The sequence below is a fragment of the Myxine glutinosa genome, chromosome 1 (genome assembly GCF_964187855.1).
Source record: "Myxine glutinosa chromosome 1, kmMyxGlut1.1, whole genome shotgun sequence".
Classification (NCBI taxonomy): domain Eukaryota; kingdom Metazoa; phylum Chordata; class Myxini; order Myxiniformes; family Myxinidae; genus Myxine; species Myxine glutinosa.
The window spans coordinates 342156640-342179441 of NC_136261.1; the positions used below are offsets into that span (position 1 = coordinate 342156640).

Below are 22802 nucleotides of genomic sequence, written 5' to 3' on the forward strand. Positions count from 1 at the left end.
TCATGATGCCATGCACAATTTCAACGCACCCAGTGCAAGAGACAGCACAGCAACCCCAAAACATCACTGAACCTCCTCCATGTTTGACTGTCGGGAAGGTGTTTAGAGGGGTCAAAATATGGTTGAACCCCAAAAAAATTGATACAAAAGGTTTTTCAATGGATTGTGGGACCATTCGGCATGCTAAATAACATACTAAAAATCTAGTAACATCTGACTTCCGGAAAGGGGTCCTTTTCAAGATGGCGTCCAAGATGGCCGCCGGGAGCTTAAAATGGCCATATCTCAATTATTATTCAACCTAGAAAGGTGGTTTTGGTGTCTAACCCTAGGTTTTAGGGCCCAAGGAATCCAATTGAATCAATAAAATTACCATCAGTTAATTATTTATTGACAAGTCCAAGATGGCATCCCAAGGTGACATCCTGATCCACTAAAATGGCTCTGTCGAATAGTAGTCAACCTAGAGAGATTTTTTCAGTGTGTATACCTTGGTTTAAGGCACCCAGGAAATCATCAAAATTACTTAAATAAGCACAAAGTCATCAGGTAATCCAGTAAGCCAGGTTTACCAGCCCATTAGGCATTTGTTGTCTTATACAGTTAGTCGCTATTCATCGTCATCCTCCGACTCACCAGCTAATGAACCAAGTGTGTGTTTCAGATTAGAGATAAGAGTGTAATGTGTCTACACCACTGCCACCTGTGACTCCAGTCCACAGTATTCAGTGATCATTACAGACAAAGGTTTGTACAAAGCTTGAGAGGTTATGGCAAGGGACAGACTATTTTATATTTTGGGGACTGAAAAATCTGACAAACAATTAATTTTCATCTCAAAAGGAATAAGTATATTATTTGGGTAATCAGTGCAGTATAATAGTATAAGTATAATATTTTTCTGCAGGATAATCAGTTTGTCCCACTTATGTCAAGAATGAACGCTGCTCCAGACAGTCTCTTGAAGGTCATTCATTGTAACTGCTCCACTGCCTGCAAGACACTCCGCTGCTCTTGTAGACGATATGGACTACCATGTACTACTGCCTGTGGACCGTGCCAACTTGAAGAATGTGACATCCACAAGTTTCTTCCAGAGGAGTCGGAGGATGACGATGAATAGCGACTAACTATATAAGACAACAAATGCCTAATGGGCTGGTAAACCTGGCTTACTGGATTACCTGATTACTTTGTGCTTATTTAAGTAATTTTTATGATTTCCTGGGTGCCTTAAACCTAGGTATACACACTGAAAAAATCTCTCTAGGTTGACTACTATTCGACAGAGCCATTTTAGTGGATCAGGATGTCACCTTGGGATGCCATCTTGGACTTGTCAATAAATAATTAACTGATGGTAATTTTATTGATTCAATTGGATTCCTTGGGCCCTAAAACCTAGGGTTAGACACCAAAACCACCTTTCTAGGTTGAATAATAATTGAGATATGGCCATTTTAAGCTCCCGGCGGCCATCTTGGACGCCATCTTGAAAATGACCCCTTTCCGGAAGTCAGATGTTACTAGATTTTTAGTATGTTATTTAGCATGCCCAATGGTACCAGAATCCATTGAAAAACCTTTTGTATCAATTTTCTTGGGGTTAGGTGAGTTTTTTTTCATATATTGACCCTACTAGTTCTTTTCTTTGAAGGCTTCATTTTGTTTTCTGTAAACAGAGATGATGTACTTTACCAAAAAGCTCTAATTTAGTCTCATCTGTCCACAGGACATTCTCCCAGAAGGATTTTGGCTTGTCCAGGTGTGTTAGAAAACTCCAGTTGGGCTTTCTTCTGTCTCAGCAGTGGGGTCCTCCTGGGTCGCCTACCATAGAACCCCCTTTCATCGTGTTGGCGACGGATGGTGCGAGTTGAACGAAATTGTCGTACTTTGTGTCTGAAGGTCAGCTTGAATTTGTTTGGCAGTTGATCGAGGGGCTTTCTCCACCATTTGACCAATCCTTTGCTGCAATCTTCAATCAAGTTTTCTCTTGCGGCCACGTCCAGGGAGGTTGGCTACAGTCCCATGGGCCTTAAACTTCCTGATAACTTTGAGTACAGTGGACACAGGAACATCAAGGTCTCTGGAGATGGACTTGTATCCTTGAGATTGTCCATGCTTGGTTACAATCTTGTCTGATCTCCTCATACGATTCTCTGTTTTTTTTTTTGGTTTTTTTTCTCTCAATGCTCATTGTGGTGCACAGTGACGCAAAACGGCAGAATGACTCATTTTCTCGATTGAAACTCGTTGAATGAGTGATTTTCGCCCCTCAGCCCAATGGGCTAAGGGGTATTGTCGTCACGGGCGGGCGGGTGTCCGTCAACTTTTGGTTTCCGTCAATTTCAAGGAGAACGGCGTGTCCGATAAAATCCATTTTTGCAGTGTGTTGGGGTTAAGTCGAGGAAGGTTCCTTTCGAAAATGGGCGTGCTGCGATTTTCAATATGGCCGCCACGGCAGCCATCTGGGCTTCCGTCAACTTTTGGTTTCCGTCGATTTCGAGCAGAATGGCTTGTCCGATTAAATCCATTTTTGCAGTGTTGGGGTTGAGTAGAGGAAGGTTCCTTTCGAAAATGGTCGCGCTGCGATTTTCAATATGGCTGCCACGGCAGCCATCTTGAAATTGGTTTCCGTCAATTTCGAGCAGAACGGCTTGTCCGATTAAATTCATTTTGCAGGGTGTTGGGGTTGAGTTGAGGAAGGTTCCTTTCGAAAATGGGCGTGCTGCGATTTTCAATATGGCCACCATGGCAGCCATCCAGGCTTCCATCAACTTTTGGTTTCCGTCAATTTCGAGCAGAACGGCTTGTCCGATTAAGTGTGTGTGTGTGTGTGTGTGTGTGTGTGTGTGTGTGTGTGTGTGTGTGTGTGTGTGTGTGTGTGTGTGTGTGTGTGTGTGTGTGTGTGTGTGGTAGAGGGAGGGGGGGGTGGTAGAGGGAGGAGGGGGTAGAGGGAGGGAGGGGGGGGGTAGAGGGAGGGGGGGGGGTAGAGGAAGGTGCCTTTTGAAAATGGGCGCGCTGCGATTTTCAATATGGCCGCCACGGCAGCCAAATTGGTTTGTCAATTTCGAGCAGAACGGCTTGTCCGATTAAATCACTTTTTGCAGTGTGAGTTGGGGTTGAGTAGAGGGAGGTGCTTTTCGAAAATGGGTGTGCTGCGATTTTCAATATGGCCTCCACGGCAGCCATCTTGAAATTGGTTTCCGTCGATTTCGGGCAGAACGGCTTGTCCGATTAAATCCATTTTTGCAGTGCGTGTTGGGGTTGAGTAGAGGAAGGTTCATGGGTGTGAGATGGGTTAATGGGTTCATGGGCGAAAATTTCATTACTTGCAGTTCCTACTCGGTGTACAACTTCGCTTCAAATAACAAATTATCATCAATGCTTCCTTTCACCATGCATGGGCTGAGGGGTTACGCCCGCTTTGCGGTGCTATTTTTCTGAGTGTGGCATTCCTTTCAACCAAAGAATAGATTCCCCAATTCTGTATCCGTCCTCCCACTCTACCCTCCCTTCTTCCTCCTCTCGTATTTAACACCGTGTGCATGTTTCCTGCATTGTCCCCAAGTGTCAAACGTCAGAGCTGCGCCTTGCCCTATCAAACAATAATCACTTCTGGTGTCTATTTTATTTAACACAAGTTCTCCTAACTACGTTTTTGTAGATTTGGTCGCTTCGCTTTAAGCGGAATAAGAATTTTGCTGGTGGAGTTTCACTTTTTGCACATTTTGCAGCTCAAGTCCAGAGATGTGAACGTTATCATCCTTTGAGCACTCAAGCCAAAGGAGTAAAGCCTCGTCTCTCGGCTCGTAGCTGCTGAGACATGCAGAAAGAGTATTCTTACTTTGTGCTTTTACACAATGCACATTTCCAGAGTATTTTGGGATGATTGTAATCTCTTCTGTAGCTGCATAATTACTGCGTACCTGGTGTTGGCGTGGCGGTTAGGGTGGTGGGCTTGGGATCCTCGGATCCTAAGTTCGAATTCCTGTCAGCTGTTGAATTAACACCAGGTGGGGTTGACTCAGCCTGTCATCCTTCTGAGGTCGGCTAAATGAGTACCAGGGTACTGGGTCCTCAACGAGGTTGGTGGCAGGATTTGCACTCCGGTCTCCGTTAAAAAAAAAACACCATTCCGTAGCACACGCAGTGATGTGTGTCGGGGTGGTGTTGAGTAGTCGTCCAAGGACGCAGCGATGTGCTGATCCAGCGTATGCTCCCCCACACACACATATATATTATATATAATTTCATGATCTGCAGTGATGTGGATTTGTGTCATATCTTTTTGTCCAAGGCTCATTCTGGAACCCGTACGTTAATTTCGTTTAGAGCAAGTTCGTTAAATGTATATACGTTTGCTCGAATTGTGAGGATGTGTGCAGGCTATGGACAAATTGTTATTTTGAACCTGAGGTTGGAGCATCAACTACGGGCCCAAATAGCAATGCCTAACGGATTTTGATGATCTGCCCCGCTTTATTTTCTTTAGCTCTTCCATGAGCCTTGACTTTATAGTTTTGTGTCGACGGAGGAACCAAGGACCTTGAAACAAACTACCTCCTGCCTCCGACGTATTGACGATTTAAGCACGCTTGTGAGATGACAAAAAAAAACAAACACGATTGGGTGTGTGACGTTTAACTCTGGTTATTGAACTGTTCTTGAACAAACTTAGCAACCTGTTTCACATGCATCGGGACGCATAATGTATTTGGGAAATGGCAATTATTTACCACAATGTCTGCCTCCACCAAATCCCCCGTTCTGCTTGCGTCCATAAATGTGGCATTCTTTTTCGTCCCCTTACGTATCCTGTCCTCATCCATTTGAGCTTGATCCTTTCCTCAGATCAGCACTTCACCCTCTCCACCTTGGCAGCCTCCATTGCCCCCTGCCCCCTTTTCCCCAGTGGTATTTTCAACTGGAGAATTGTAAACCTTGGTAAAGCTGCAAGGTAATGTTCACCTGAATTTCTAACTTTTAAAAAGACGAGTATTGATTGTGATGTAGAATTTGATTTGATCAATAGACATCATTTCATGAAATTAACAAAGGCCATTTGAAGACGAATACATTTTTAGTTTTCTTTTCAAAACAACTCGTTGCATTAATCCGAGATGTGGTCAACAACTCGAGTGCCTTTTTCCTCTTTGTAATGGGAAGAACATTTGCATGTGCAGTTGATATGGCATTTATGATTGAAGTAGTGTAAGGTGTGCTTTGGCAGGATTTTGTGAAATTGGTCAGTCTCCGAGGGACTGGTGCAAGTGAGGGCCTTGCTGGCTGTGGATTCTTGCTTCCTGCCTTTGTCACACACTGCTGGCCTGTGCTCATTGCTGTGCAGTCTTTTGCTATCACAAATGCCTGCTGGCTTGTGCCTCTTCCTCTTAGCTTGTGTCTCTGATGTGAACATTTACCAAAGTGATTTAGTGATATTCTAGGGGTTTCTGGAATCTCCTGCTGCATTATGATAGCCATGTTGTGCAGGCCGCTGTTTCAGCTTTTTCTGTTTCCTTTCTCCATTCCTGCTCTAGCTCTAGCATTAAGCAGCCATGTTACGATGTAGAACAGTTAAGTGCTGCGCCGCGACCATTTTTTTTTGACTGTTTGCTTCCACCTCTTGCTTTGCCCTCGTGTGTACCTGTGGTCTGCCTTGGTGCTTGTATTCGTTGTGGGTGAGGATGTGAAGTATTACGTGAAGGTGTGTGCGTGCATGAATTAGTGTTGGTGCTTTTGCTCCTTGCTTTGCCAGCTTGCCATTGGTGTTCCCTCTTGTATTGTTGTGCCCGTCTTAGTCTGTACTCGTTACTCTTGTGTGCTTTACATGGTGTTCTTGAAGCCCTTTTTTTTGTTCCTCATCTCAGTATTTCCAGCACTGCACTCGTGTTTTAGCACGGCTGCTATTGATTTATTTCCCTTCCAACATTTTGTTTCCCACCCTCACAATCTCCACCCGTCCCCTTCCCACCAACATGTGACTAGGGCTGCCGAGGAGGCTTTCGTGCAAGATCGAGATGAAGAGTCACCCGGCACAGAATGGGAGAGGGTTGCACGACTCTGCGATTTCAACCCCAAGTCTACCAAGCAGTCGAAGGACGTGTCTCGCATGCGCTCCATAATCATCTCACTAAAACAGTCCCCACTTGTTCGCTAACCCTTTGCTGTTTCTTGGCAGACCCTAGTCCAGCCACTTTCACATAAACCCTCCCCCACCCGATTGGGTTCGTCCTGACCAGTCACCTCTGCCAATACAATCTGTGACTTGTGTGTACCTTATAATTCAATCCTTTACTAATATCCTCATCCTGGACTGTCGTGTCTTCTGCCCCAAGAGGATAATTGTGGGACCAAAATCTTGTTTGTTTGGGGTGCAAGGCTTGTGTGTGTGTGTGTGTGTATATATATATATATATATATATATATATATATATATATATATATATATATATATATATATATATATATATATGGGGGTGGAGGGGGGCTTAAGGAGCCACAGCTGAGGGGAGACATGTAGCATGTGTATGCTGTCTTTGATTCGTTTTTTTTTTTTTTTTTGTGAACTGTATCCTTCCTGCCTGTGTGACTTGATTATTTTGTTTGCTCTTTCTGCTTGGTCAGCCTGTTCAATAGTCCATTAAATGTAAAGTGCTGCTGGTTACTGATTGTTCCTTGAGTCCAGTTTTTGTGGGATGCAAAGCAGTAAACCAAAGATTCCAACTATAGTGTACTATTTATTTGATTTTTTTTTTTCCAATTGTAGCTTTTTGCATCTTCTTCATGGGCTAAAATATTTCTCATTATTGAAGAGATGGAAGGGGAGGGCGAGGTGAGTTTGCTGGCGGGTTGACTTGGCAGGATGCAAAAGCAATTTTGGTAATTGGTTTTTTAAAAATGTTTTATTATTATTATTTTTTGAGCTGACTTGTGAGGAGCTTGGGACTTGAGGTCTTGAAGAAAATGAACCAGTGTGCTTTGGAAGATATTCCCACCAAGCATTGATTATTCGAATCAACAGTCTGTTATAACGTGCTCACTGCCCAGCCCTGTCAAATTGGTCGTATTTGTATTGCTAGTCGGGTGTTTAATCTGAATTCAAGGAAAGTGTATCTGTGACCAGGATGTGGTACAAGGACTTTCATGTCGTTGGTTGTTGGGAAATATTTAAAGGTGCCTTGTAATGCAGGCACAACCCTTGGACCTCCTGCTGCTGTTTGAATACCAGGATGGTAATCACAACTTAGGTTCTGGTGAGGTGAGTGGTGAATGGGGACTGGGAGGTAAATGTGGAGTTTGAAGCTTCCATCTTTCTTGTACAGAAACAACAACACAACAACATGCATTTTAAAGGCCATTTTCCCTGCTAGAGCGGGGGTTAGCCTTGCGGTCCACATGACAATCTTCTCCATTTTGCCCTATTTTCTGCATCTCTCCTTGTTAACCCCCTTGCCCGCATTTTTTCTTCCACCATCTTTAGCCAAGTCTTTCTCGGTCTTCCCCGTCTTCTACTTCCTTCTACATTCATTTCCATCACTCTTCTCAACCAGTCACTTTCATCCTTCCTCAACACATGACCAAACCATCTCAACCTGTTCCTCTTCACAGCATCAATCACAGGCTCTATTCCCATCATCTTTCGCAATTCATCATTTGTCTTCCTCTCTCTCAACGATACTCCGCACATCCGTCGAACCATTCGCATTTCCACCCTTTCCAAGGTGTTGTACAGATTGTGTTTCTTGTTTCTTGTACAGAAAGATGTTGATAATGGCTTCGCAAACTGGAGTTCATAGAACACCTTATCCCATGGTCTTGAGAGATATTGGAAGGGTCTTTTTGACTCTTGCTTTGTGTTTTCGAGCACAAACCTATTTCCTACGGGTCGCAATTTTGTCAATCTCTATTCTCCAATGCTGAGCGCAAACGGCAAATTTGATTGAGACGGTTCCTATTTTGTCCATGTACTGCTAAACTGGAGGTTGTTGGAAGTGTCAACCAGGCAATTTGTCATTTGCTCAAGGCTGTAGAATGAAATAAAATAAATTTGGGAAGTTTCCCGCTATTGATGCACCATCTTTTCCACCACCTTTATGCGTTAAATTAGTTCTTCATGCCTGTTTGTCCTTTATGATGTCCCTAAAAACAGTTTCCTGTTTGGATTCATTGTCAATCTTGTTTGACTGCTTCAGGCAGATGGAGTAAATAAAATAACCTTCCTCCCTGTACATGTGTGCTCAGGCCAAAATTCCATACAATTTGCCAAATTCAGAGGCAAAGTACGGCTAAACTGCAGGTATGTGTTCTCGTGTTCAAAATATAAAAATTCGGTTTAAATTAAGTAGTTCCCTTATCATAGATTGACATCTGCAGATGCACAGTGAACCGGTTGCTTCACCCCACTTTGCGCTTTGTGCGCGGGTTAATAAAATGACAGCAATGACATACAAGAAGTTGAAATATGGATTGTCGGACAATGTTTACCAACTTGTACACATTGCCCAAAATGCTTTGGCCTGTATGAAATCCCTCCAACGATTTCCATTCTTGGCTCACTATGCTGCTTCTTTAATTGTCATCTATCTATAATTCCATTAATCTCTGTGTGTATGTGTGTATGTGTGTTTGTATGTGTGTATGTGTGTATGTGTGTATGTTTGTCTGTGACCGCTGTTTCTCGACAACTACCGGTCCGATATACTTGAAACTTGCCAGGTATATTGCTGGGGACCCGAGGATGTGCCTTTTCAAGGTTTGAAATTAATCGGACAAGTAGTTACCGAGCTATGGCGATTTCTTTACCAAACACCGCAAGCCGTTCGCTTTGGACCAAACCATTTCATGTAAATAGAGGGGGGGGGGGGGTTCTGTGGTCGTTGCGAATGGACCAAACCATTCATGTAAATAGAGGGGGGGGTTCTGTGGTCGTTACTGCCACGTGGTTTCAAAGTTTTTTTTTTGTTGTTGTTGTTTGCACGCATGTTTTTTTGCACCCACGTACGGGCACGCCCTAGGATGTTTACACACACACACCCCTACACAAATTTTTTTTTTTTTTTTTTTTTTGGCAAGGAACGGGCACCCACGTACGGGCACGTCCGAGCTTATATATAGTACGGGCATGCCCTAGTTACATTAAATCAAATTATTTCAGCTCTTTTGGACCACGAGTCGATACCCACACCCTCCAGGAGTGAGGGGATTGGTTTTCAGAGTTGTCAATTAGCGGGGGGTCAGTGGTTAAACCACTTGTCCTATTGCAAATGGACTCCCTACTCATGGGGTGGGGGGTAGTGAGGTGGGTTAATTTAAATCCCATGACCTGACCCTGGGTACCCCAAGCATGAATGCAAAATAGCCATTTCTTTATTTTATGCAGTCGGAAGTGGGATTCTCCAGGAAATTTTTGGCTGTCCAACCTTCCTCTTTCCTGTGGTTATCCAAAAGATGGCTTTTCTTGTCACTTTCTCCTTTTTTTAGATGTGGCTCATCCATCTGTCTTCACTTTCTTTGCTTTATCTCCTGCAGTCTTTCGCATCTTTTTTTTTTTTTTGGGGGGTTTTGTTGGTTGAGATTTGTTTTGTTTTTTTGTTGTTGCGAAAAACACGTTTAGAATCTGCTGTAGATATTTCTATTGAAAAATGGAGTTGCTTTTCAATCTTCCTTCTAATCTCAATCTTTCTTGCTTTTCAATAATTTCTGTATTTTTTCTGAGTTTTTAAAAAGGATTGCTTATATTTATACATCTGCCACCAAAGGTTGTTTTGACCCATGTTTTGTTTTTCTTGTGAAAATTGAAGATTTTAAAAGTTTATTGGTTAGTCTTGTGTGTTGTCTGTTTGTTTGAATGTCAATTGCCAACAGCTCACAAATTTAAACTGATCTTTATGAAACTTCACCAGATGGTAGTGGTCAACAACAACTTCGCCAGATGGTAGCCATAGGCCAAAGGTTAACAACTTTCTCAAATATCTAAAATCCTCAATTTTCATCTGATTGACTTGAAATCTGAAGAGGATTTACAGGTCAGGTCACTGAATTCAACCAATTATTTTGAGGGCAACAACTTTGGTGAAGTTTCTAAAAAAACGTTTTTTTTATTTGTTTTGTTTTTCCCATCTGATTGCTTGCAATGTGAACAGCATTTGCATATCCAGTCACTGACTTTATCCACCAATTATTTTTTGTGGTCAACATAGGCCAAAAGTGGACAACTTATTTTTGGGATTTCGTAAGTATCATGCTATGCAGGACATATTTCTTGTCTTTTGTCTGTGAGCAGGACATCTCAAACTTGGACGAAACTTGGTGGAAAGGTTGTGTGTGTGACAAGGATGAATTAATTCAATTTTGGTTAAGATCCAGATGCAGTATGTCAGTGGTTCTTCCCTGTTGAGAGATGGAGCCAAAAACGATTGGATATATATATATATATATATATATATATATATATATATATATATATATATATATATATATTTATATTGTACAGGGTGGTCCAGAAACCCTGGGCACGTTTTGAAGAACGATACCTGCAACAAACAAGTTTATTATTGTTCTTTGGTGAAAAACATCATTACTCGTTAAACAGTCTAATCAGTCGAATATACATGAAACAGATCAGTTCAAACTGCTTTCCTTCATTGTCTATGCACAGTTGTAGCTGTGACGAATCGCTGACACACAGTTCTGCATGTTTCTAAGGGTCGTAGTTTTCCTCGCATACACTTTGTGTTTGAAGAAATCACAGGCTGTTAAGTCACAAGGCAATCGCAAGATCAAGACAAGGCGCCCATTCAACTGAACGACGACGACGGAATTTGTCTGTAAAGTTCAAATCAAGGGCCTGGCGTACACTGGCAGCATAATGAGCAGGTGCATCATCATGTCTGAACCACATTTCACCATAATTTAGTGGAAATACATGCTGCTCCAACATTCGAAGGTAATTTGCAGCATTCACATTTTTTCCGTAAAATATTGGTCCAACAATGTCTCCAGAAGAAATGGCTGCCCAGACGGACACACTAGCTTGATATTGGACGGTGTGTTCTGCAGTAAATCGTGTGTTGTCTGCAGCCCATGTCACGCTGTTATGACGATTCACAGAACCAGATAAAGTAAACTTGGATTCATCTGACCACAAGATCCTGTTCTGCAAATCATTGTCCATATTCATTAACCCAATCAATGTCTCGCATGCCTCAACGCGCCTGTCAAAATCATCCTCAGATATTTGGTGAATTAATCTTGGTGTTATGGTTTCGCATTAAGGTATTTTAGTATTATTCGAATCGATGATCGGCTTATGTTGGTGACGTTTGCTAAACGACGAGTTGATAATGGTTTGTTACTGTTGAGTTGTTGAATGACCGTTCTGCTTTCCTCACTTCGAACAGTATGAGGCCTACCTCGTGACTGTTTTGGAAGAATGCTGCCGGTTTCATCAAACTGCTTGTTTATTCTGCCGATGGTTCTTCTGTCAATTGCGTCGGAACCACATTCTTTGACAAGTTGTCTGTGAACTTCAGCCGAATTTCCAGATACAGAATACAAGCGTACAGCGTGGATTTTCTGTCTCACGATGTCCTCCATCATATTAGGGTGTCTAAATCACAATGAACTGAACTTATGCAAAGACAAATGCGTGCAGCACGGAGAGCGAAGCTCACCCGATCCATATCATGTGATGCCTGTGCGTGTTGAAGCTGTCACATCCATTTATGAGTAATCGTGTTTTGTTTTGCACCAAAGAACAATAATAAATTTAGGTGTTTGTTGCAGGTACCGTTCTTCAAAATGTGTCCAGGGTTTCTGGACCACCCTATATATTGTTGTGGTTCTGAGAATGTACATATTGATTAATAAAGGTTAAAGGTTTGCCCCCATAGTTAGTCCATATGCAACACGTAGGCCACCTTAGAACATTAGTTATGTCATAGTATATGTGAGAATAAGGCCATTTCCAATAGTGATACCTGCGTTGTGTAAAATAAATAAGAGTAGGTCCCGTTCATTTTGCGGCCCACCCTCCAAATCGACCTCGTTGGGCAGCATCCATCCCGTGCCCTGATTCGGCTAATTCACCTCCTTTGCCAGCAGCTTTCGCTGCTGGCAAGGGTTCTCGCTCAAAACCAGCCAAATGCCATGAGGTAGGCCTGAAAAGGGGGAGGAGCGTGAGGTTGGGGTGTGGCCACGTCAATGGCGGAGCCAGTAAGAGCCAACAACCAACCAGGGCTCGGGTGAAATAGCGTGAGGGGCGTGGTAAGAGCGCGGCTGGCAAATTCCAGAGGGTTCCCTGGGCGGCGCTATATAACCGCACGCCCAAAGCCCTTCGAGAGGACTTGAGGATTGCCCTTGTGAGAGAACTGTATGAAAGGACTGGCCAGAAGGAATATATGAGGACTCGTTGGAAGGTTGGATTATTGAGGACTGTGCGGAGAGGACTCGCATGTTTGGGCTTGCGCATTGTAAAAAGGACTGGATTGTGCAAAGAGGCCTCGTGAGGGAAACGCATTAAGAAGCGCGTTCGAGCTGCCAATTATTACGTATGCGGTTGAGCCGCGAGTGTAACCGCCAAGCCAGCCTCCCTTTCGCCACATTCCGCCCTGTAATTGTCTGCTTCGCGTAAACGACACGAGAGTTCCTGGCCGCTGCCGCCTGACCATCTGCTTCACGGTACGAGTCGGGGACCGGAGAGCTGTCTGGACGCCATCATCCCGGGACCATCAACCCGACCACCTACATCCCCGTGTGAGTGTGTCTGTGTGTGACGGGCCCGTTTGTCCAGGGATAAGTTAAGACTGTATAAGCTTCACTGTGTGTACTTCTCCTTCCTGTACAAATTGTTAATAAACCAATTGTTCTTCCTGTTTCTTCCTAATTCGACAGTATCAGTCTTTTCCTCCATTGGGTAAGCGTGGCACGATTCGGAACCGCTCAAATCGGGTTAGTTCTTGTTAACGGCTCGGATCACGGCTTGCTATCGCTCGGCGTTTCCACTAAAACCGTGGTTGGGGCGGAGTTATTTCCTTGCTTCCTGGGAGGCGTTGGTAATTGGGTAAAAGGAATAATTTGGCCTACCACCCTATTCAACGCTGACCGGAAGGAACGTCATAGCCCCGGATCACGTCGGCTAGAAAAAGACAAGGGGATTAATCCCCCCTTGGTAAGGGGAAAGGCCGACGTTGAGATCCGCAACAATATATATCATGATATTCGAAAGTTGTGGATGAGTTGGTTCGGCGACAAGAGCAAGCCAATTCAATTTTGGTTGATTCGACCCATCAGTGGGACTTGGGGAAAAATGTCATTGGCATAGAAAAGGCCCCTTCATATGGTATGCACCATGTGGCAAACTATAGAAAAGAAGGGACATTCTTGGGGAAAATGTAATGGGCATAGAAAAGGCCCCTTTATATGGTATGTGCTGTGTGACAAACTATAGAAAATAAGGGGCATTCAAAAAAAAATCTCGTGTGCATGCTGGACTACCCTTGTGTTCTTTGGAGAAACCAAATAATTCACAAGAAAAGTTCATATAAAGGGGTGTCCGACATATATTGGTTAAAATACATTTACTTCTTCATGCAGCTGTATGAAACAAATTGGCGCCATCCATCCGAAGCATTCCTGAACAAATTCAGATACGACGAGATACGACGATTTAATTACTTGAATAAACTTGATTTGTTTGGGAGTAAATTATAAGAGGATTGTTTAGTAAGCGGTGTCACTTTAAGTTGACAAAGCTGCAGGTTCCATCTCAATCATGTCAAAATTAATTAAATTAAATGAAAAGACAAATAAAATACATTTTACAATCAAAACAAAAATTCCCCCACCCCTTCCAACATGCAACCAATGCGGTGAGCAGATGCTCTGTATACCTCAGAGCACCTGAAAACACAAAGCTTCCTTGCCTGAAAACCTCCTTGAGTGGGCCCTGGACTGCACACCTTGATGGCTTTGCGCTCACAGCATCTCGGAGAGTGTGCACCCTGTTAATCCCTTCATTTCTGGAAAGCCCTTTCAAAAAAATCCTGGATCCAACCCTGGAGCAGGTGATACATCTACTATATAAGAGAGATGTCTGTCTGTGTCGCCATTTTTCTCAGAGTTGGCTGAACGGATCTTCGTCAAACTTTCAGAGGTTCATCAGTGAGTGCCTGGGAGTGTTTTAGGGGGGGGGGGGGGGGGGGGAAAGGTTCGTTTTTTTAGAGTTTTTAAAAAAAGTCGCTCGATAGTGCCTAAACCTTTAAAAAAATTAATCACAGTTATATACAATTGCACTCGCTTAAATAAATACAAAACAATCACCAGACATTTGAACACAAATAAATCAAACAATTCCGGAAGTGTACGAAGTTGGTGGTAAGGCCTCTTCTTCTTCTTGATCGGCCTCACTCACACTTAACTCAGAAACGCGATGAACGCCCCATTCACCAGCATATATTCAATGAAATGGTGATGAAACCTCCTCTTATGCCTCCTTCCCTCCCCCTTCACCTGCTTCTCCCCCAGCCACCCCTTCACTCCTCTCCCCCTCCCCCAAGCCCAATTTCCCCCCTCCACCAATTTTCCCCCTTCCCCCCTCCCCCACTTAACCCTATCCCCCCCCCCCTTCCCCTGCCCGGCAATGCCGGGTATTTCTGCTAGTATATGATATGATATGTACACTTGTGTCATTATGTATAGATTCGTCGGGCGTCGCTGGCGGGTGAATGGCAGTTAAAAAAAAAATAAAGAAGGGAAGCTTCCCTCTTCGGTTTATGTCCTGTGCTCGTCTGCTCTGTAAATGGAAACGAATAGTTTACACTTTACTTGAGTTCTTATAATTGCAGAAGACATACTTTTGCGGTGAATGTCGTGGATTACCGATTTATCGAATAGAAGCGCAGTGGATTCAGATCGAGAAATCCATGCGGTGTTTACAAGTCACGGCAATATAAGTAGCAATAGTGTCTTCGTGGTTGGTCGAGTTTTAATGAAACGAAGCCAATTATTTTTCAACCCAACGTCTAATTTGAGTGTATTTTAATTTTATTATATTAGTGCTTGGGCTGTAGATGTTTTTTTTAACGATAGTCGATACACTCGTCATTACAACTGAACAAATAATTTAGATACCAGTGAAAGTGTGTGCAGATTCCAAAATTGTGAAATACGCAAAAGGTCAAGCTATTGTATATTTCAGGTCAGGACAGAAAATTCACTTCAACGAAATGAGATATGGGAATACCGGAAGTGACGTAAATACCAGGGGGGCGGGTTCTTGGTTCTTTCCAGCACTTGGGACTGCGTGCGCGTGGACAGTGTGGACGTCGATCATGGTGAAAGCAAAGCGCAGTCGGCGGGGAAAGAAGTTCGATTACACTAAAAACAGAAAGAAGTTGTATCGGAAAACGAAGCAGAAAATGAAGCCGCACATTTCCTGGTGAGGATGAGAAGGTTGCTGGGTACGTAACTCGAGTGGGAGTAAAACCAAACCTTCCTTGTGTGTTTGACGCCATTCTTCCCCACGCTCTTGCCTGGCCCTAGTGCTACGATCCGAGAAGCTTGGGATGGCAGGAAAAACGTGTATAAGAACATGGCGGAGATGGGACTCGCGGCAGATCCGAATATCGCTTTCCCTCTAAGTCGAAGCAATGATGAGGTAGGTCGAGGATTGATTAGTCATATGGAACATGCTGCATTGAGTTTATATCGATGATATTTCTAAGCATCCTGCAATATGCGGGTCAAATATTGTTGTATTTAGATTTTAGTTGGTAGAATCGTTACTATAAATAAATATAATTCGTGTGTGTGTGTGTGTGTGTGTGTGTGTGTGTGTGTGTGTGTGTGTGTGTGTGTGTGTGTGTGTGTGTGTGTGTGTGTCTATGTGTCTATGTGTCTATAATGTGTGTCTATGTGTCTATAATGTGTGTGTGTGTCTATAATGTGTGTGTGTGTGTGTCTGTAATGTGTGTGTGTGTCTGTAATGTGTGTGTGTCTGTAATGTGTGTGTGTGTGTGTCTATAATGTGTGTGTGTGTCTATAATGTGTGTGTCTATAATGTGTGTGTGTCTATAATGTGTGTGTGTGTGTGTCTATAATGTGTGTGTGTGTGTGTCTATAATGTGTGTGTGTGCCTATAATGTGTGTGTGTGTGTGTGTGTCTATAATGTGTGTGTGTGTGTGTCTATAATGTGTGTGTGTGTGTGTGTGTGTGTGTGTGTGTGTGTGTGTCTATAATGTGTCTATAATGTGTGTGTGTGTCTATAATGTGTGTGTGTGTGTGTGTCTATAATGTGTGTGTGTGTGTGTGCGCCTATAATGTGTGTGTGTGTGTGTGTCTATAATGTGTGTGTGTGTGTGTCTATAATGTGTGTGTGTGTGTGTGTGTCTATAATGTGTGTGTGTGTGTGTGTGTGTGTGTGTGTGTGTGTGTGTGTGTGTCTATAATGTGTCTATAATGTGTGTGTGTGTCTATAATGTGTGTGTGTGTGTGTGTGTGTGTGTGTGTGTCTATAATGTGTGTGTGTGTGTGTGTGTGTGTGTCTATAATGTGTGTGTGTGTGTGTGTGTGTGTGTGTGTGTGTGTGTGTGTGTCTATAATGTGTGTGTGTGTGTATATAAAGTGTGTGTGTGTGTGTATAAAATGTGTATATATAATGTATGCGTGTGTGTATATATAATGTATGTGTGTGTGTACATATAATGTGTGTGTGTGTGTGTGTGTGTGTGTGTGTGTGTGTGTGTGTGGGTGTGTGTGTGTGTGTGTGTGTGTGTGTGTGTGTGTGTGTGTGTGTGTGTGTGTGTGTGTGTGTGTGTGTGTGTGTATATAGGTGTGTGTGTATGTATATATTGTTACTGATCGCGGTTTAGATGTTACTTTGCCGAGCGAAGGCTCCGCGACCGAACAGTTATTCCCCGATTAGAACCCGATTCCACCCAAACGTTGGCCGGATCGCACCGTGGCTGCTCAATGAGGGAAAAGACTAAAACGACGAATGCAAAGAGGAAGACGAAGGCAAAGAAAGGTTTGGAAATACTACTGAATTTATTTACTATTTACACACATAAGCAAAAAGCAAGCAGTCACATTTATTTACAACACATAAGACGCAGGTGACACAGTGCAAATACTAGCTTATCCAGACTTAATTAAACCCAGGGACAAGACACACAGAACAAACTCACGTACACAAGAAGGGTGGAGGAAAGGAATGAATGCTGGAAGGAGGAATGGGAAGGTTCAGCTGGGGCAGATGGTTCGGGCTTGATCCCGCACGGGACGTCGGCTGGACCTCGACGGCCACCGATGCCACCGCTATCTGGTCCCCGCGGGGTAACGGGTTGAAGCTGCCTGGTGGAGTCAACGCTGCTTGTGGAGCCAAAGCTGCTTCTCTGGCTCACCTCAGGGCGCGTCTGCCATCTCTGGCGCAACTGCTGGTAATTGACCTTGAACCTTCTCTCTCTTGGCCCTGGTGTCTCCTCACCACCGACAACTCAACGCAACCAACGCAACCACTGACCACTCGACGCCACCACTTCTCACCACCGACTTCTTACCGCAACCAACGCAACCACTGACCCTCCACTGACGACCAACTCACTTGCTTCTTGCGTGCGCGCCTTTTATAGCGCCTCTGGCGATTAAGCCGCCGGCCTTCAGGACACGCCCATCGGGGTGCTCACCTCGGCCCTGGTTGGTCGCGCGACCCTCTGGCTCCGCCCTTGATGACGACGGGCGGGCACGCCTTTCTTCCCCGGTCCGAGCACATGTTCAATGGTGGTTTTGGAGGGGAGGTAATTGGCAATCGAGGCTCGGCAATGACGAAAGGGGATGTGAAAGGAAATGGAGATTTTGGGGATGGGAATGAAAGGGGATCTATTCTCTTTCACTGGTGCAATGGAGTACTTCAATTAATGGGAGACACAGCCTTACTCTAAAACACAGAATAAGAGATAACTATCAAACAGGGGTATTCTATTATTTGGCTGACGTGTATGCTTGTGGACTAATTATGGAATGCCCTTTCACCTTTACACAGCTCCGGAGGTAGGGGGGCGCAGAATAAACAATAATAATAATAATACAGCACACAATCAAAAAAAATACAGTCCTCATCTCCGCAACAATATATATACACTAGCTTTCTCGTCGTTACTGAGGAACGGGCTTATTTTAGCTGAGGATAATGACTGTACCTGAGTTTCTGTGTTGTCATGATTTACACCAAATCATAATACAAACAATTATTTTGCACAAATTTATTTGTTGTGTTTGTCATATTACATTTTATAGGCAATTTAGGTTGAAGATTTAGGTTGAATGTTTTTTCTTCAAGAAAGAACCCCTCAGCACACACATAGGGGAGGGGTAGGTGCAGACTGGAAGTTTGGGACGATTACACCTCACCATCACGTAATTCAAAACACCTCACCACCACGTAATTCAAAACACCTCACCACCACGTAATTCAAAACACCGCACCACCACGTAATTCAAAACACCTCACCACCAAGTAATTCAAAACACCTCACAGCCATAAAACACGTAATAAAAACACCTCACCACCACGAAATTAAAAACACCTCACCACCACGAAATTGAAAACACCTCACAGCCATAAAACACGTAATAAAAACACCTCACCACCAAGTAATTCAAAACACCTCACCATCACATAATTAAAAACACCTCACCGCCGCGTCATTTAAAAACACCTCACCACCAAGTAAATTTCAAAACACACCACCACGTAATTCAAAACACCTCACCACCACATGATTCAAAACCACCACAACTTTATTAAAAACACTTCACAACCACGGAAACAAAAGTTTGAGGGAGTCATTAAGTGACAACACAGACACTGCCCAGATGTGTAGATATATAGATCAATGACTGTACCCGAGTTGCCGTTTTGTCATGGTTTAAACCAATCATAAGTCAAACAATTATTTTGCACAAATGTATTTGTAATATACGTGATATCACATTTTATAAACAATTGAAGTTGAAAACTTAAGTTGAAAAAAATAATTTTTCCTGAAAAAATTCCCCCCCAAAAAAATTAAAAAATAGGAAAATTTTTCAAACAAAATACCCTTAGGACATACCGACGGGAGAGATATGTGCATACCAGAAGTTTGGTACGATTTCACAAAAGTTTGAGAAAGTAGTTCAGTGACAAGACCTTACAAGACAAGACAACACAGACACTGCACAGATATATATATATATATATATATATATATATATATATATATATATATATATATATATATATATATATATATATATTGTTGCGAATATGGAATTTGGCCTCCATATCCGCTTGTAAATATTCCCCTATTTCCCCAATATTCCCCAACTATCCCCAATCCCCCATTCCCTAGTCCCATTGTCTGTAAACAACAATCAGTAGAGCCGACCTTCCCCTTTTTCCCCCATTAAATGTCGTGCCCAGGTCCACCGCATCTCACGTAGACAACTTTCGGACATCTTGCTAGTTATTCTTAGTCTATGTCAGTTAAGGACTCCTTTCCATTAATTCTGACTCTTCGTTGCACCAGAATGTGATTATATGGCACCAGTAGTGAGTTTAGGACCTTTCCCATACCTCCTTCCATCTTCTTCCCCAAACAACAACTACAACTACAACTACAACTACAACTACAACTACAACTACAACTACAACTACAACAACAATTACAACAACAACGACGCTGCACCGGGGGAGTGTGCGTCATCACACCGGCTCGGTTAGCCGCCATTGACAATGCGCGCCGGACCATGCGCTCCACGGGGTTACCACGAAGGGGCTGGCTGTCAGCTCCTCGTCAAGGGCGGAGCCGGTAACCCCCCCGCACGCACCCAATGAGAAGCAACGAGCCGATTCCATCTGGGGCGGAGCTAACGAGCCGAGGGCGTGTCACTCCCCGCCGGATCTACGCAGCCACTTGCCGGATGTGAGGTCAGATGCGCCCCCAGCTTGAGCAGACAAGACGCCATCCGAGCGCTGCGACCTCCCCGCATCTCTAGACCGGACCAGGTCGATCCTGCCCTGAGCCCAGGTGCACCTGGAGCCATCGATAACCGCTTTCCTTGCCATCAATCCCCGTGTGAGTCAGCCTTGTCCCGTTTATCTGTCGTCCGTTGGGGTGAATATAAGATTGTGTTTAAGTGCCCACCTTACTATGCTGTCCCTCTGGTAGTTGTAATCTAACCTTCCGTCACAATATAACCTCCTCCGGAGGGCTTGAGAACTGAACCCTGGGTGTCGTGTCATTTTAATCCCAGCCGGGTGTCCTTTTCCTTTATTGACCTAGCGCAGCGCGATTAGTCAACGTTCGGGTATAATCGGGTAACTTGTGCAGACGTGGTCATACCAAAACCGCTCGGTAAATAACATCTAAGCCACGTCTGTAACAATATACACATCTGTGTGTGTGCATATATATGTATATGCGTGTGTGTGTGCACATATATATTGTTACGGATCTCAGAGACGGCACTCCCCTTAGCAAGGGGGGCTTAATCCCCTTGGCCTGTTAAGCTGGCCGTCTCTGGTCCTGGTACTTATAACGCTCTTTTGCCGGTGAAATTGGTCAGGGTTATTGGTCAAGGTGTTCTCCCGAATACCTTTACCAATCCCCTCCGCAAAACAGGGAGACAAGTACCGCTCGAACCACGGACAAGACGGTATTTGCCGAGCGGTTTAGCAATCCGCGGCTCGAGCCGTTAGCAATGGACTAAACCCGATTAAAAGCGGTTCTGCCGAAATCGCGCCATAGGTACTCAATTGGGAAATGACAAAGACGATCGGACGAGAATGAAAACCAAGAATAAGGAGGAACAGGTATTTATTAATTAATTATGTACAAAACCAAAGAAACCAAAGGAGAAAGGAACGAAAGTAATTTACAGTGAAGAGGAAGAAGACAGCGCAAATCCTTATACAAGCTTAATTATGGGAGCCCAGACAACACAGACAGCACAAACTCACGCACACGAATGGGGAATTTGCAGGCAGGAATGAATGGCTGGAAGGAGAAGGTTCAGGTGGGACAACAGGGCTGTAAGCGAGCAGCCGCCGACTCCCCGCACTCGGGTTCACACGGCAGGGCTGCTCGAAACAGCGTGTCAGCGCTTCACGTGGCAGGGGCTGTTTGAAGCAGCGTCTCGTAGCTTCACGCAGCAGGGGCGACTCTCTTGAACCTTCTTTGTCCAACTCCAAAACCCTTGCACGTCTCTCAGTGCTCCTTTCTCATCCGCTTCTGAAGCTAATCTCCTGGTCATGCCTTCTCCTTGCTCGTCTCTCTTGTGGGGGCCTCGCCCCCAGGGTTTTATAACCACGCCCGTGGAACTTTCTTGAACCTGCCAGGTCTTTCTTACCACGCCCTCTCTAGCCATGCCCACTGAGCCCTGGTTGGTTGGCAAGGGCTCGCTGACTCCACCTTTGATGACGAGGGCTCCCTGGCTCCACCTTTTATGACGAGGGCTCCCTGGCTCCACCTTTTATGACAAGGTGGGCCACGCCCTTCTTCTCCGATCCTGGCCTCGTGAGCAATGGAGTTTGGGGCGAAGAAAACAGCCCAACTGTTACTGGCAGCGAACGCTGCCTTGCAGAGAGGAGATGATTGGGGAGAATTGAAAGGGGAACTATCTTATTTGTTTGATGCAACGGAGAGTCAACTATTGGAAACACAGCCTTACCTGAAACACATAATCTATATATACACAAAGAATTAAGTTAAGCACCCCTACACAACGAATTAAGGTAAGCACCCCCTAATATATATTCTTTGTGTATATGTATACATTGGCATATATTCTAAGGTATGTGAGATCAAATAATGATTGGTATGACATTAGTTATTGACGTTATTGACGTTATTGACGTCACTTACACGTTATTGACATTACACGTTATTGACGTTATTGACGTTATTGACGTTATTGACGCAAAGATCGCTAGAGGTCTTCTCAGAACAATGACTGTACGTTAGAAAACATAAACGTCATCCACACTGTCCGTGATGGACCTACAGCTCCATACTTAAATTGAGGTGAAAATATGCCTAAAATTCCCAAAAAATTTCACCTTAAATTATGCAGAATAAAATATTGAAAACGGCATGATTGTTATGTTTTTATGTGACCATAATATCACTTCTCCAGAAAATATAGCAATATCATGGGTATATTACACTGTTTTGACGACAACAAACTTGTAATGTGCGAGGTTGTAAAAAAACGGGGGGGGGGGTGCTTAACTTAATTCTTTGTGTATATATAAAACACAGTTTGTGTGTGTGTGTGTGTGTGTGTGTGTGTGTGTGTGTGTGTGTGTGTGTGTGTGTGTGTGTGTGTGTGTGTGTGTGTGTGTGTGTGTGTGTGTGTGTGTGTGTGTGTGTGTGTGTGTGTGTGTGTGTGTGTGTGTGTGTGTGTGTGTGTGTGTGTGTGTGTGTGTGAGATGTTACCGATAGACTCCTAAACGGAGAGGCTTACGTGCTTGATATTTGGCATAGACATGGCCATTGAGTCTGGGACGAACATGGCCGAGACCATATTTGACGAGATCCATATTTTTTATTCATATTTACCTCAGCGCATTTCAGCGAAGTACCCGCTAATCTCAGCCGGTTCCAGAGCAGCTCGCTGATTCGTTCAGAGCGATCACGTGATGTTCCATTCCCGCCGCCAGACTGATTCGCTCAGAGCGATCACGTGATGTTCCATCCCGTCACACGTCACACGTTTTTTCACCTTTTATGCGATCGTGTTTTGTATCGATTTTGTGCGA

The 22802-nt window shown here is 43.9% G+C and overlaps 2 protein-coding genes and 1 long non-coding RNA gene across 5 annotated transcripts in view; 2 read left to right on the forward strand and 1 right to left on the reverse strand.

Annotated features, from left to right (window-relative positions):
- The window catches only part of LOC137415575 (clathrin light chain A), a 50949-nt gene extending 42873 nt beyond the window's left edge, over positions 1-8076 (forward strand). The window contains exons 7-8 of one of the 3 annotated variants that reach the window (XM_078769837.1): positions 1733-1868; positions 5989-8076. In XM_078769837.1, the coding sequence (XP_078625963.1) occupies positions 1733-1868; positions 5989-6024 (172 nt within the window). In that variant the 3' untranslated portion in view covers positions 6025-8076. The remainder of the gene's footprint in view (positions 1-1732; positions 1869-5988) is intronic. The other 2 variants (XM_078769836.1, XM_078769838.1) reach the window with 2 other exon arrangements.
- Positions 6962-10252, reverse strand: LOC144889488 (uncharacterized). The gene is made up of 2 exons (XR_013621800.1): positions 9138-10252; positions 6962-8586 (listed from the first exon to the last, which is right to left on the reverse strand). It is a non-coding gene; the product is annotated as an uncharacterized LOC144889488 (long non-coding RNA).
- A 4993-nt stretch (positions 10253-15245) lies between these two features.
- The window catches only part of NOP16 (NOP16 nucleolar protein), a 45599-nt gene continuing 38042 nt past the window's right edge, over positions 15246-22802 (forward strand). Inside the window, exons 1-2 of the mRNA XM_078769839.1 lie at positions 15246-15439; positions 15544-15658. Coding sequence (XP_078625965.1) covers positions 15333-15439; positions 15544-15658 — 222 coding nt within the window. The 5' untranslated portion in view covers positions 15246-15332. The remainder of the gene's footprint in view (positions 15440-15543; positions 15659-22802) is intronic.